At 38.8% G+C, this 14,461-nt stretch overlaps 1 protein-coding gene and 2 pseudogenes across 8 annotated transcripts; 2 read left to right on the top strand and 1 right to left on the bottom strand.

Annotated features, from left to right (window-relative positions):
- Positions 1 to 14: 14 nt before the first annotated feature.
- On the top strand, positions 15 to 4,296 carry LOC111210400 (annotated as a pseudogene).
- Positions 1,511 to 2,081, top strand: LOC111214260 (annotated as a pseudogene).
- On the bottom strand, positions 4,199 to 10,564 carry LOC106441175 (uncharacterized protein DDB_G0290685-like). Of its 8 annotated transcripts, XM_013882985.3 has the most exons (9): positions 10,246 to 10,563; positions 9,492 to 10,019; positions 8,088 to 8,184; positions 7,932 to 8,006; positions 7,782 to 7,854; positions 6,918 to 7,461; positions 6,740 to 6,839; positions 6,582 to 6,648; positions 4,199 to 6,497 (listed from the first exon to the last, which is right to left on the bottom strand). In XM_013882985.3, exons 6-9 carry the CDS (start codon positions 7,449 to 7,451, stop codon positions 4,565 to 4,567), a joined length of 2,634 nt encoding a protein of 877 aa, XP_013738439.2. In that variant the 5' UTR covers positions 7,452 to 7,461; positions 7,782 to 7,854; positions 7,932 to 8,006; positions 8,088 to 8,184; positions 9,492 to 10,019; positions 10,246 to 10,563; the 3' UTR covers positions 4,199 to 4,564. The 8 variants fall into 8 exon arrangements, with proteins under 8 accessions (XP_013738439.2, XP_013738441.2, XP_013738440.2 ...); XM_013882987.3 differs by having other exon boundaries at positions 7,800 to 7,854; positions 8,088 to 10,019; XM_013882986.3 differs by lacking the exon at positions 8,088 to 8,184.
- Between the last annotated feature and the right edge of the window lie 3,897 nt (positions 10,565 to 14,461).

Genomic DNA, 14,461 nt, shown 5'->3' with positions numbered 1-14,461 from the left:
ATCTCAGAGAAAAGATGTGTGGCTCAGAGAGCAACCTCTGCTCTTCAAGAACCTTAACAGAAGCCGAGTCCATGAGACAGAAATCACAAGAGGGTGTAGCCGCGGCCGCCACGTGTCTTCTTGAACTCGCCGCATGCGACGATCTTCCCTTTTTCAAGAGAGAGATCGAAGAGAACTCGTTGGATATCAACAAACCGGGTTTTGGTACTGCAGACGGGTCGGGTCAAAGAAGATGGGTTTTCAAGAGATAACACCTCTCATGGGTGCTGCTATGTACGGAAGCATCGGAGTCCTAACTTACATAATCTCCACCGGAAGATCAGACGTGAACAGAGTTTCCAGCAACGAGAAAGTCACTGCTCATCACTGTGCGGTTTCCGCCTGTTCTGTCTCAATCGTTGAAGTCATCAAGATCTTGCTTGATGCCTCCACTTTATAAGAAACCTCAATATCACACACAGAACAAAGAAGATAAAGTTTCAATCTTTATTCATTTCAGCATGAAGGTTGTTCTCTTACAAGAGTTGCATATTTAAACAAAGAAGAGAAAGCAAGTGAAAGCCCTAAGCTAAGACAGATGGCTTCATCCAGTATCAGCTTCACCATCAAGGGCTGAGAATGCATTGGACAGCTTTAGACAAAACGCTCTATCCGTACCGGTCTTGAGTAGTGTTTTGTCGTCAAGCTTCTTTTGGAAAAGACTAACTCTTTGTGACCGTTGATCACTTGAGTCTGAGCTGTCACACTTCGACTGGAGAACAGCACAGGGTATGTCTTCTTCATACATCTTAGCTTTTCCCTTTTCTTCTTGAGTAAGTCTTGTTTTGGTGGGAGTTTGTGATGATGTTTGAACTTGAGCTTTGGTAGAGCTAAGTTCACTGATATCCCTCCCCCCCCTCAAACTTGGTGTAGGTAGAACATCAACACCCAGTTTGAAACGAAGAGATTGGAAAACAGCAGTGGGAAGAGACTTGGTAAATATGTCAGCAATTTGCTGATGAGCCGGAATATGCTTGACCACCAAGGCTTTCAGTGCGACTCTCTCTCTCTCTAACGAAATGATAATCAAGCGCAAAATGCTTTGATCTTTTGTGATAGGCCGGATTAGCTGTGAGATGAACAGACGAAAGGTTGTCTCCATAGAGCTCTGGTGTATCAGGAAGTGGAACACCAAGTTCTCGAAGAAGGATACACATCCATGTAATCTCGCAAGCTGTTTCAGAGAGAGAACGATACTCAGCCTCAGTGGAACTTCTTGTGACAGTAGGTTGTTTTTGAGAAGACCAGGAGATTAGATTGCTTCCAAAAAATGTGCAATATCTTCCAGTTGATCGTTTAGTAGTTGAGCAACCTCCCCAGTCACACGAAGCATGAAATCAGTATCTTTGATGATGCTTATGCCCATTGAGGTAGTACCTTTAACGTACCGGAGGATCCGTTTCAGAAAATTGAAGTCTGAAACCATAGGTGAATGCATCTTCTGGCAAACATAGTTGACATCTTCTCCTTCACCTAAACTGCGAGAAGAAAAAAAAAGGCGAAAAGCTCGCCGATCGGGAGTCCGCGAAACCAAAGAGATTGTAGGTTTTGGATATGGCGTCGAAGCGGATCTTGAAGGAGCTGAAGGATCTGCAGAAGGATCCACCCACCTCATGTAGCGCAGGACCTGTTGCTGAAGACATGTTTCATTGGCAGGCAACGATAATGGGTCCTACAGACAGTCCTTAATTATGCTGGAGGTGTTTTCCTTGTTACCATTCACTTCCCTCCAGATTACCCTTTCAAGCGTCCTAAGGTTGCCTTTAGGACGAAGGTGTTCCATCCCAACATTAACAGCAACGGAAGCATTTGCCTCGACATCTTGAAGGAGCAATGGAGTCCTGCCCTCACTATTTCCAAGGTGCTGTTATCGATCTGTTCTCTGTTAACCGATCCAAACCCGGATGATCCTTTAGTGCCTGAGATAGCTCATATGTACAAGACTGACAAGAACAAGTATGAGTCCACTGCACGGAGCTGGACTCAGAAGTATGCCATGGGCTGAAAGGAAGGATCCCAAACTATCTCTTTTTATGGAAAAAGATCTGCCGTAATTTCTATGTATGATTTCAGTAGACATCTGTTTCTGTCCTCTTTTTAAAATTTCTGAAGACAGGACCAAATGAAGTAAGTCTTGTTTTGGCGGGAGTTTGTGATGATGTTTTAACTTGAGCTTTGGTAGAGCTAAGTTCACTGATACGCTTCACCTAATACCGTTGACACGAATGGAAACAAACCGGTTGATCTATTGGTCAGAGCTTCCCGGTTTATACCTAACCAGACTAGAAAAGCTGTTGAGATTCTCTTAACCGGAAGCTCGGTTAGTTTGATGGAAGAACAGGAAGAGGAGGAAGTGAAGAGTGTTGTGTCTAAGTATCCAGCGGATGCGTCCCTTCCCGACATCAACGAAGGCGTTTACGGAACAGACGAGTTTAGAATGTTTAGCTTCAAGGTCAAGCCATGTTCTAGGGCTTACTCACACGATTGGACCGAGTGTCCTTTTCGTTCATCCTGGCAAGAACGCGAGGAGGAGAGATCCGAGGAAGTATCCTTACACTTGCATCCCTTGTCCTGAGTTTCGTAAAGGGTCTTGTCCTAAAGGAGACTCTTGCGAGTACGCGCACGGTGTTTTCGAGTCTTGGCTTCGCCCTGGTCAGTACAGGACACGGCTTTGTAAAGATAAGACAGGTTGTGCGAGGAGAGTTTGTTTCTTTGCTCATAGAAAGGATGAGTTGAGACCGGTTAATGCTTCTAGTGGCTCAGCTATGGTTTCACCTCAGTCGCCGATGAGCTCTCCTATGAGTGATAACGGTGTTCCTTTGTCTCCAAGAAACGTTGGTTTATGGCAGAACACACCACCACCTTTGCAGCTTAACGGTAGTAGATTGAAGTCTAGTTTGAGTGCTAGAGATATGGATATGGTGATGCAACTTCAGTCTCCAAGCAGGCATTCTCAGATGAACCATTACCCTTCTACTCCTGTGAGGCTATAAATTTCCTATCCATGATTTCCTATCCATGATTTTCCGTCCATGATTTACTGTCCAAAATCTCCTGTCCATGATCTCCTTTTCATCTCCTGTCCATGATCAATCAGGTTCTTCATGTCTTTACTCTTGCTTTTTATTGCTTCATGTCAACGGTAGTAGATTGAAGTCTAGTTTGAGTGCTAGAGATATGGATATGGTGATGCAACTTCAGTCTCCAAGCAGGCATTCTCAGATGAACCATTACCTTTCTACTCCTGTGAGGCTACAAATTTTCTGTCCATGACTTCCTATCCATGATTTTCCGTCCATGATTTCCTCTCCAAGATCTCCCGTCCATGTTCTCCGTCCATGATCTCCTTTTCATCTCCTGTCCATGATCAATCAAGTTCTTCATGTCTTTACTCTTGCTTTTTATTGCTTCATGTCAACACTCATGTCTTTTACTCTTGCTCTTTATTCTCTTCATGTCAACAGAGGCAAGCGCCTCCTCAGAGGTTTGAGTCTTCAGCAGCTATGGCAGCTGCGGTGATGAACGCTAGATCTTCAGCGTTTGCTAAACGCAGTTTGATTTTCAAACCAGCTCCGGTAGCAGCTTCTATTGTCTCGGATTGGGGATCACCAAATGGGAAGGTTGAGTGGGGGATGCAAAGAGAGGAGATGAACAAGATGAGGAGAAGCGTCTCCTTTGGGATTAATGAGAATAATAATAATAACAATAACAATGTGTCACGTCCTGTGAGGGACTATAGTGATGAGCCAGATGTGTCGTGGGTGAACTAACTGGTGAAAGATAGTACACAGGACTACAGGAGGCAGCCTTTGGGTTGAATGGTGCAGCGGTTAGGGACGAGTTTAAGATGCCGTTGTGGGCAGAGAAAATGTACATAGAGCATGAGAAGCAGCAGCGTGTGGCATAAGAAGCAGAAAGAATGGGGTTCTTATTGCTTTCTTTTGGGTTTCTGTTCACAGAATCTAACAATTTTTTTTTTATTTATGTTTGACCCCATAGTTATATGTTTTTGTATTCTCTTGTTTTTTTTTTTTAAAGATGTCTTTCTCTTGTCTTTGTGGCACTATGTAATGATTGAAAAATAATTTGATGAATGAGTTCAAAGATCTTAGAGCATGATTAACGGGGAAGACCCATTTGAAGTTTTTAGAGCATGATATTGAATTAAAATAAAAGAACAAAAAAAATGCTTATACTTTCAGATGAAATCATCAAATCTAGAACTAAAATCAAGGCTTGAAATTTTGAAAATAAAAATAAAAAAACAAAAGAAAAATCTGAAATCAAAATAAGAAGTCTAGGAAAAAGAAGAAGACTAAGAAATCAAAATGATAAACCACTTGTTAGAAAACTTGTTCCTGGTGAGAAAGCTCATGTCTTTATACATTTTTGCATGTCAAGAAGTCTAGGTAAAAGAAGCAAGCAGTATTTGGCGATTTTGCCATTATCGGTGCTAGCCGCACTTGATATGCTTTGAAGAAGTGTGAGATTTGGTCGATGGATCTCTATTCATCTTTTTGCTTGGTCATTCCATTTCTGGATTTTGACAATGATCTTGTTCAAGACGTCTTGTTGTATTATAACAGCTGAAGTTAAGAAGTGGTGGAGGTGGTGGTACATCATCAACTTGTGGTACTGGTGCGGGTACTGGAAGTGGTGGTATAGCAGGGTTAGCGTTAGCATGTGCTTCATTCGCATCATTATAGTCATTTCCTCCATCCTCTTGCTGATCATGGTTATCATTATTGACATTTCCACCAACTTGCTGCTCTTGCTGGTTAGCCACATTGGCATCATCAACTTGTGGTACTGGTGCGGGTACTGGAAGTGGTGGTATAGCAGGGTTAGCGTTAGCATGTGCTCCATTCGCATCATTATAGTCATTTCCTCCATCCTCTTGCTGATCATGGTTATCATTATTGACATTTCCACCAACTTGCTGCTCTTGCTGGTTAGCCACATTGGCATCATCAACTAGTGGTACATGCTCACCTTGGTGAACGTTACCAGGTACTCCTCGTCCTCCTCGTCCTCCTCTTCGGCCCCCTCCACGGCCACGTCGTCCTCCACGGAACACAGGGATGTGCCTTGGTTCATGATAATTCCTAGGAAGTAAAGGTCTTAGGGGGCAACCTGGATCCCCACGAGGAGGAAGTGGTGGTGCAGCAGCGTTAGCGTTACCATTTGCTTGATTCTCATCATCATCGTCACTTACTTCATCCTCTGACTGATCAGAGTTAACGATAAGTTGAGGAGGAAGTGGTGGTGCAGCAGCGTTAGCGTTACCATTTGCTTGATTGTTAACGATAAGTTGAGGAGGAAGTGGTTGTGCAGCAGCGTTAGCGTTATCATATGCTTGATTCTCATCACCATGGTCACTTACTTCATCCTCTGACTCCTCTGACTGATGGTCATATCCATCTTGAGGAGGAAGTTGTGGTTCACCAGGGATATAAGGTTGTTGATCTTGATGATTATCGTGGTTATGAGGGATATCAGCAGCAACTTGAGGATCTTGCTGATCAGGGTCATCTTGATTAGCAAGAAGATCATCATCATCAAGTTCATATACACCATATTCATGCTCTTGCCCTTCAACTACTCCACGGCCACGTCCTCCACGGCCAGGTCCTCCTCCTCTTCGGCCGCCAATTTCTCCGCCTCCACGTCGTCCTCCACGGCCACGTCCTCCACGGCCACGTCCTCCACGGCCATGTATAACAACAGGTTCTCCATGATCTTGATGATTATCATGGTCACTTACTTCATCCTCTGACTCCTCTGACTGATCAGGGTCAGCTTGATTGTCATATCCATCTTGAGGAGGAAGTTGTGGTTCACCAGGGATATCAGGTTGTTGATCTTGATGATTATCGTGGTTATGAGGGATATCAGCAGCAACTTGAGGATCTTGCTGATCAGGGTCATCTTGATTAGCAAGAAGATCATCATCATCAAGTTCATATACACCATATTCATGCTCTTGCCCTTCAACTACTCCACGGCCACGTCCTCCACGGCCAGGTCCTCCTCCTCTTCGGCCGCCAATTTCTCCGCCTCCACGTCGTCCTCCACGGCCACGTCCTCCACGGCCACGTCCTCCACGGCCATGTATAACAACAGGTTCTCCATGATCTTGATGATTATCATGGTCACTTACTTCATCCTCTGACTCCTCTGACTGATCAGGGTCAGCTTGATTGTCATATCCATCTTGAGGAGGAAGTTGTGGTTCACCAGGGATATCAGGTTGTTGATCTTGATGATTATCGTGGTTATGATGGATATGATGATAATCCACATTGGCAACTTGAGGATCTTGCTGATCAGGGTCAGCTTGATTAGCAGGAAGAACATCATCATCATTAGGGTTATTCAAAATGGCAGGTTGGCCATTGAGAATCTGAATATACACATATACCACCAATCTAGGTGGAATGATGACGCTAAGATACCAACTGAAAAAAGAGAACAAACATAGTAAGTAATCAAATTTAAGACATGAAAGTATAGAAGGTAAAAACATAATACTATTTACGTACCTTGGGAACCTTTCATCATCAAAGCCTCGCTTAGATATCTCACTTGAAGTTTCTCTTGCTTGTAGGCCTGAAGAATCAAAAGAGCAGTACACATGGAAGTGTAAACAAGAAAATAGAATCCTCCATTTGTACAGAAAATAAATAATTAGTGAGCATACCTTTGTAATGGGCCAACGCAGGTGAGTCTTCTATTGCTCCATATGAGACTTCATTCGGCTCGGGAGAACTCTCTCTTCCGAAAGAATAATATCCTAAGTCCTGAAAATAAATAGGAAACACAAAGGTCAAAGAAGAATTCTTGAGTGAAACAAAGCAGTTTGAGTTGAGAAAGGTTACATGAAATCTCTTATCTAACGCTTGGCCTTTTGTCCCTTGGGAGGTGAACTCTTCTGTGCTTTTGCCACCTAAGATGGCACCAGTTAAAATGGATCTATTCCGAATACCTTTGGCTCCTACCATCCTCTGCGACAAAGAAGTAGTTCTGGTTGAAATTTCAGAGGTTATATGCTTGATAAGAGAACTCTTTATGCCTTGACACGACTTAGAGTTTGTCTTAACCACTTCTGGGGTCTCAGAGTTGACATCTTCATTATTTTCTGGCGAAGCTTTCCCCAATATTTCCCACAGTTTTGATCTCAAAACCTTCTTTGGTCCATCCTTCCCATCTCTCTGTGGTGCAACCTTTTGCGGAAAGACTGCAGATGGAGGTTCTTCAATCCTCTCTGGACTCTGACTCTCATCCATCTCTTTACCGTTCCTGCCACTGATCAGCTCATCGTCACTGAGCTGAAGACTAGAGATGGGAAAGTTTTGAAATGAGGCCGGCGCCTGATGTGCTCCAGGGTTTGTCTTTGGTTGTGAGTCGGCCATAAGATCGATCCTGAAGATTATCAAAATAACAACGCAGAGAAGCAAGTAACACAACATCATCAAAATATCAACGCAAAACAAATCAAGGAGGCATAGATCGCACCGATCAACGAGAGAAGCAAGTAACACAACATTATCAAAATCTCAACGCAGCTATCAATAAAACAGCTAAAATTGGATAAATATAAGAACAGAATCATTTTTTTTAGAATTTAACATCTAAGCTCTGAGACGGGAGTAAGATAGAACTACCAAAACCTAATCATCACGCATGTACGATCACGGATTTCTAAAAATTCAGAGAAATAATCAAAAGGAGGAATTGGTTACTCGATTGAACGCTCTTACGTCGAGATCCTTTGATCTTCCGAAGGTAATCGAAGTGACAAACACTATCACACGCCTGTGACACGGAGGCATAGATCGCACCGATCAACAAGAGAAGCAAGTAATTAGTCGAAACCAGTAGAAATTTCTTACTTGAAGTCGAAGCAAAGCCTCTCGCCTCTCGCCTCTCGCCGGTAGTAGTCAACTCCCGATCTCCGAAAGACTGATCTGAAATTATGTTCAGTGTGTGTGTGAGAGACGCGGATTAACTGGAGAAAAAAACGAATTTGATTTTGGCAAATACATTACCAGCTGAATTTGCGTGTGGCTCAAGTAGCGGAGTTGACGCTTTTACCCCCTATTATCTCCTCTTAATTACATTATATATACCTATTCCCCCTTACGACTAAAATTTAAAACACGTGTCTTCATCTCATCAGAGTATTATTTTCCAATTTTTTTCCTCAGATATTTCGTGAAAAGTTTCGTCGGTTAAGTCAAGATAACCGGTCAGGTTACGGATCACTAATTTCAGCTGTATTTTAACAAGGAACATTTTATCCTTTAATTGTTACTAGAATTTAACCCGCAGGCATTTTTTTCATTTTATAAACTTTGACATTATCATACAATTTTTTAATATATGATTTATATTTTAGTGCTATGTATTATATAACTATTAAATCTTATTTTTTAGGTTTCATATTATTTTATTAATATATAGTGATTTATTTATGTATTTTACCCTTGTTATTACATTTTCAAGTTTGGTACAATTAATATATAATTTGAAGTAATCAAATTAAGAATCTTCTTCAACATATGATTTTTTGAAAAAATATATAGCTGTAGAAATAAAATTCCAACATATGTTAATAACTTTATTTTGGTATAAAATATTATGTAGTTAACTTATTTTAACCCGTTTAATGGTAAATGATAATTTATTTATATAAAAGTTTTCTAAAAAATTAAATAAATTAATTTACCAGTTTAATATATTTTTCATTTTTTTTATATAATAATTCTATTTTAATATAATACAGATTATAATTATAAATTTGTAAAAAATAGCATAGAACTTTTTTGTTTTATAATAAAATTTAATTAATATTAATTTAAATTATATCATTAATTTCAAAATTAATCAAACATTATTTAATTAAAAAATATTTAAAAAGCTTAGTAAGATTTTGTTTGATTTTTCTCAACAGATTTTGCTATAACTAAAATTAAATTCAAATTTGTAGTTAGAATTGATTTATTATAATATTCTTATTGATTATTATGTTATTAATGAAATGGACCTATTGTGACTTTTCTATGGTAGATAAAAATAGTACGATTCAACATTCCATAGTATTTACTATTACCATCTATACTATACCCTTAATAAATAATTATTATATACTATATTATAATGTTATCCGAAAAAGAAGAGTTTAATCATATAAATTAAAATTAGGAAATAGAAAAAAACATATAAAAAAAACTAATTTAGTAATAAAACAATCGATTTTTTTTTGTAATTCTTGATATTTTAATAAATTAATAATGAATATTTGTAACATGCGAAAACACAGGTATGGAAATATCATATTTGATATATGATATAAAAGGCATATATATATAGAGTTATAAAAGAGTGTATGTAACGAAACATTTTCTATGAAAAAAGGTTTTTAAAAGAAAAAAGGTTTGATGAGGCCTTACTGGGTCAATGATGAGAAAACGGACACAACTCTAGTAGTTGTTGTGACGTTGATGAGATCAGAGCCTCGCACGGATCACCTGATTTGGCCAACTGCGTCGCTTTCCTACCCTGGCTATAGCAAGCGTCGCACCAACTGGATTGTCTGTGTCCAACGCCTATCCATGTTTCCTTATGTGAGCTACCACGGCCTTGACATGCTACTCTCAAGTGATCTAACCACCGTGGAACCACAAATCTGTTTTCAAGATTCAGATACTTGGGGATCTATTTCCAACACTGGTCGTAAAGAAGAAGGCTTTTTCGCAGAATCAGTTGTCCCATGAACTGCTCCTTGCTTAGAGTTGGCTTCGAGAGAGAGAGAGAGAGCGCTTCTAAAGTTTCATCCAATGTGATGTACGGCTTCACCACCACACTAGAACGACTCTCTTTGCTCTTCTTCTTCTTCTTGCACTTTCCTTTGTAGGCGGCTGCACATTATCAGCATATTCATCCTGCTTCTTCTTCTCCTCATCATCTATCTCTGTCTCCTGCAATCAAACCACGCCCCCAAGTGTTACGAAAAAGAAAGATCATATTTTTAAGCAATCGTGGATTAGCTCCAGACATAAAGACCAAACCCTTTGCGATCCGACATCACTTTGAGTCATGTAATAACAAATCCAACATCACACACAGGCACGATTCCAGATACGAGAGTCAGCCAAACAATCTAATTGTCAAATCTGAGTGGGGGCAATATCCAAAAATACGGACCTTTTCGGAGTCAGGATCTTCATCACTTTCGTTCAAGAGATCCAAAGGATTAATCGAAGAACGGCCACCAAGATCCCCTTCTTCTTCATCGAGATGATTCTGGCGTTTGGATTCTTCTTCGTGTTCCTTGAGAACCTTCTTCAACAACCACCCAGACATGTCTGCTCCTCTACTTCGTCGTACGCTCCAAATCCGAGAAAGTCGATTTAAGACGGCGGAGACACCGACGATATGCTTCTCTCCCACACACTTTCTTTTAGAGAGAATTAGAGTTTAAGACACTTTTCAGTTTTCGTTAAACAGGAGATAGAACACTTTATGACTTTAGAAGTTTCACACATGTTTTAACACACAAAATCCCGAAAATAACCTTTCTCCTTCCTTCATTTTCTTTCTTTTTTTTTTTTTTCTTTTTTAATCCCATGTGAAGTTACCGTCAAAAATAAATTTCTTTTAAGATTTGGATCTGTATTTTTTTTTTTTTTGGATTCAAGCTTTAGTTTCAATTTTGCTGCGTCAAAATTCCATTTCTATGCTTTCAAAGAGAGATTTTGTCTCCGATTTAGGATTTGGTGTATGACGTATAACTCAACACACACCAAAAATAATTTATATACATTAATTTGAAACAAAATTATGAACAAACTTAGATAAATTATGTATAAAGTTTTAGTATTCGTAAAATATTTTTTTTTTATAAAACGAAATTAAACTATGCATTTTCAAGTTCAAGTCAAAATCTATTATAATTTCTTTTCTTTTTTAAACATCCGCGCACGAAGTCTTTTGTGTAGTTTTTTATGTTATAATAACAACTAGGTTACTTACCCAAATTCTCCGATATATATTAAATGAGAAGTCAATTTAGTGATTTCTGCTGACGTGTCGCTTATAGAAGAGTTTTCAAATAAATTATTTTAATTTGATTGGTCTTCTGCTGACGTGTCGCTTATAGAAGAATTTTCAAATAAATTATTTTAATTTGATTGGTCCATGCATTTTATTTTTAATCTATTTAAAAAAAAAACTATAAAGATCAATATTCCTATAATAACAGAAATGGAAAGAGAGAAAGTTAGTAATAATCAGTGTTCAAAATAGTTAATCAGACAAACCGATTTATAGAAACATGTTCGCGATGGTAATAGTTGTGTTTCGTATTTATAGAAACACTTAATTATTGTATGAACTCATTCTATGAGACTAAATAATATCGATGACCATTACAATATACCTTAACAAACTAACATGATAGCAACAAATATATATATATCACTACAAGAAAATGTTTCTATAACAACGAAGATTTACGAGGAAAATATTTCCTCGTAAATTTACATGGTGTTTACAACGCAATTACGTGGAGACCAAATTTCGTCGTAAACTCCATGTAACTTTACGATGAAACAGTTTCGTCGTAAAGTCAATGTAAGTTTACGACAAAAGTACGTGGAAAGAGAAATTTGCCGTAACCGTTACATCGACATTACAACGAAACATGTTACCGTCATATTTAGGTGAAAACGTGTATTTAATGTGCTTTAACTTACCTAAATTCGTTGTAAAGTGGTTGTAAATCTTATGCTAAAAACATGTAAAATCCATGTAAAACATTTTTTGTAAAATCGTTGTTATATTTCAACTACCCAACTCGAAAATTTCTCTATATATATGTCATTTCCCACAACTCTCTTCCTCACAACACACAAACGAGAAAAAAAAATCAGAAAAAAAAAATTTTCAAAACAAAATCTAAGAAAAAAATGGCCGGTGGCGGTAGTATTTACGAGTTACGGAGTTGGATGTATTTACACAAAGGTTCCGACGGGAGGGTGACGAACACATTTCTGAGCGGGCTAGAGACATTCATGCACCAGGCGGGATGTACACCGATCACGCAGGAAAACGGTAAGATGTTCGGCCCCTGTCGGAAATGCAAAAAATCAAAATTTGCATTGTATTGAAGCATTTAGTAAACAGAGGACTTACACCACGGTACTACATTTGGTATCAACATGGAGAGGGTTATGGGGGAAATGAAGCTAGTAGTAGTAATAATAATTTTGAGGATGCTCATCATAATGAAGAACCGAATCATTTGCATAATGAATATAATTATCATCAAGAGGAGCAGATGGTAGATCATGATAGGGTTCAAGATATGATTAGTGATGCATTTTTAGAAACAACTACAACAATAGCTGATGGAAGTGGAAATGTAGAAGAACCTAATTTGGATGCAAAAAAGTTTTATGAAATGCTAGATGCTGCAAATCAACCAATCTACAATGATTGTAGAGAAGGTCTCTCTAAATTGTCTCTAGCAGCTAGGATGATGAATATTAAAATGAATCATAATTTACCTGAGAATTGCATGGATGCATGGGCGGAGTTGTTTAAAGAGTATTTGCCAGAAGACAACGTGTCTGGTGAATCTTATTATGAGATTCAGAAATTGGTTTATAGTCTTGGGTTGCCTTCGGAGATCATTGATGTTTGCATCAACAAATGCATGATCTACTGGAAGGAAGATTACAAGTTAGAAGAGTGTCGATTCTGCAAAAAACCACGATTCAAACCGCAAGGCCGTGAGAGAAATATGGTACCGTACCAAAGGATGTGGTACCTACCAATTACAGACAGATTGAAAAGATTATATCAATCTGAGAGGACTGCTGCGTCGATGAGGTGGCATGCTGAACATGTCCAGAGAGATGGTGAGGTTGCACATCCATCAGATGCAAGAGCATGGAAACATTTCAGCAAGGTACACGCAAATTTTTCTATAAATATTCGGAATGTCTATTTTGGTTATGCACCGATGGATTTAGTCATTTTGGAATGTCTGGTAGACAATATTCTTTGTGGCCAGTCATTCTTATGCCGTACAATTTACCGCCGGATATGTGCATGGAACAATAATTTCTATTTTTGACCATATTAATCCCTGGGCCGAAGCATCCACAACGGTCTCGTGATGTTTTTCTTCAACCGTTGATAGAAGAGCTAAAGCAATTGTGGTCGGAAGGGGTGAGGACGTACGATTGTTCCTTGAAAAATAATTTTACGATGCAAGCAGTTCTGCTGTAGACGATAAGTGATTTACCTGCTTATGGGATGTTGTCTGGCTGGAAAACACATGGAAGATTATCTTTTCCATATTGTCTTGAATCGACAGATTATTTTCAACTGAAGAATGGTAGGAAGAGTTGTTGGTTTGATTATCATCGTTGTTTTCTTTCACTTGCCCATCCGTACAGAAGAAATAAGACATTGTTTCGGCACAAAAAAATTGTCAGAGACAGTCCTCCTCTATATCTCACCGGCCAGCAGATCGAAGCGGACATTGATTATTACAGAGCTCAGGAAACAGATAAGGTTGGAAGAAATTGGCATGTTCCTGGTAATATGCCTGATGGGTATGGTGTCTCTCAAAATTGGCATAAGAAGAGTATATTTTGCGAGCTACCCTTTTGAAAGGATCTTCTCTTACGCCACAATCTGGATGTCATGCATATTGAGAAGAACTTTTTTGAGAACATCATGAATACATTACTTAACGTCCCTGGGAAAACAAAAGATAACAAAAAGTCAAGGATGGACTTACCTGATATTTGCTCAAGAAGTGAGTTACATATCAAGAGCAATGGAAATGTTCATGTTCCCATCTTCCGGTTGTCATCAGAAGCCAAAACAACCTTGTTTGACTGGATTGCATCAGAAGTTAAGTTTCTTGATGGTTATGTTTCAAATCTGTCAAAATGTGTTGAATGAAGTCAAAAATTCTCCGGAATGAAGAGTCATGATTGTCATGTGTTTATGCAACGACTACTTCCATTTTTTTTTGCCGAGCTCCTTCCAGCAAATGTCCATGAAGTACTTGCAGGTAATTATAAATTTATAATATATACATATGTTATGAAATGTTATTAATTTGATTACTTTTTCAATATACAGCCATCGGAGTATTTTTCAGATATCTTAGCACACGTACGTTCAAAGAAGAAGTATGGTGGTCATGTGAAGAGGACAAACATAGTACACACACTTATATTCTGCTCAACTGTGAGGATGCAGTGACCCGTTACTTTGCAAGGTAAATATTTTTGTGAATGTTAATTATATGAATTGAAGTTAATTATATATGACTTGATTATTTGTTTAATTTGCAGCATGTTTGTATCTCAAGTTGAAGAAGCAATACCAGAAATATCTG

Source organism: Brassica napus, chromosome C4 (assembly GCF_020379485.1).
Source record: "Brassica napus cultivar Da-Ae chromosome C4, Da-Ae, whole genome shotgun sequence".
In the NCBI taxonomy this organism is placed as follows: Eukaryota; Viridiplantae; Streptophyta; class Magnoliopsida; order Brassicales; family Brassicaceae; genus Brassica; species Brassica napus.
This window is presented reverse-complemented; position numbering and strand designations above follow the sequence as displayed.

What these genes read in the sequence shown, in the direction of transcription:
- LOC106441175 (XM_048756111.1), bottom strand. Translation starts at nt 7,511, where the DNA reads ATGATGTTGTGTTACTTGCTTCTCTGCGTTGTTATTTTGATAATCTTC. An exon ending in CGTTAGATAAGAGATTTCAT is followed by an intron (nt 6,840 to 6,917) that starts GTAACCTTTCTC and finishes ATTTATTTTCAG; the next exon opens with GACTTAGGATATTATTCTTT. An exon ending in TGCGTTGGCCCATTACAAAG is followed by an intron (nt 6,649 to 6,739) that starts GTATGCTCACTA and finishes TTGATTCTTCAG; the next exon opens with GCCTACAAGCAAGAGAAACT.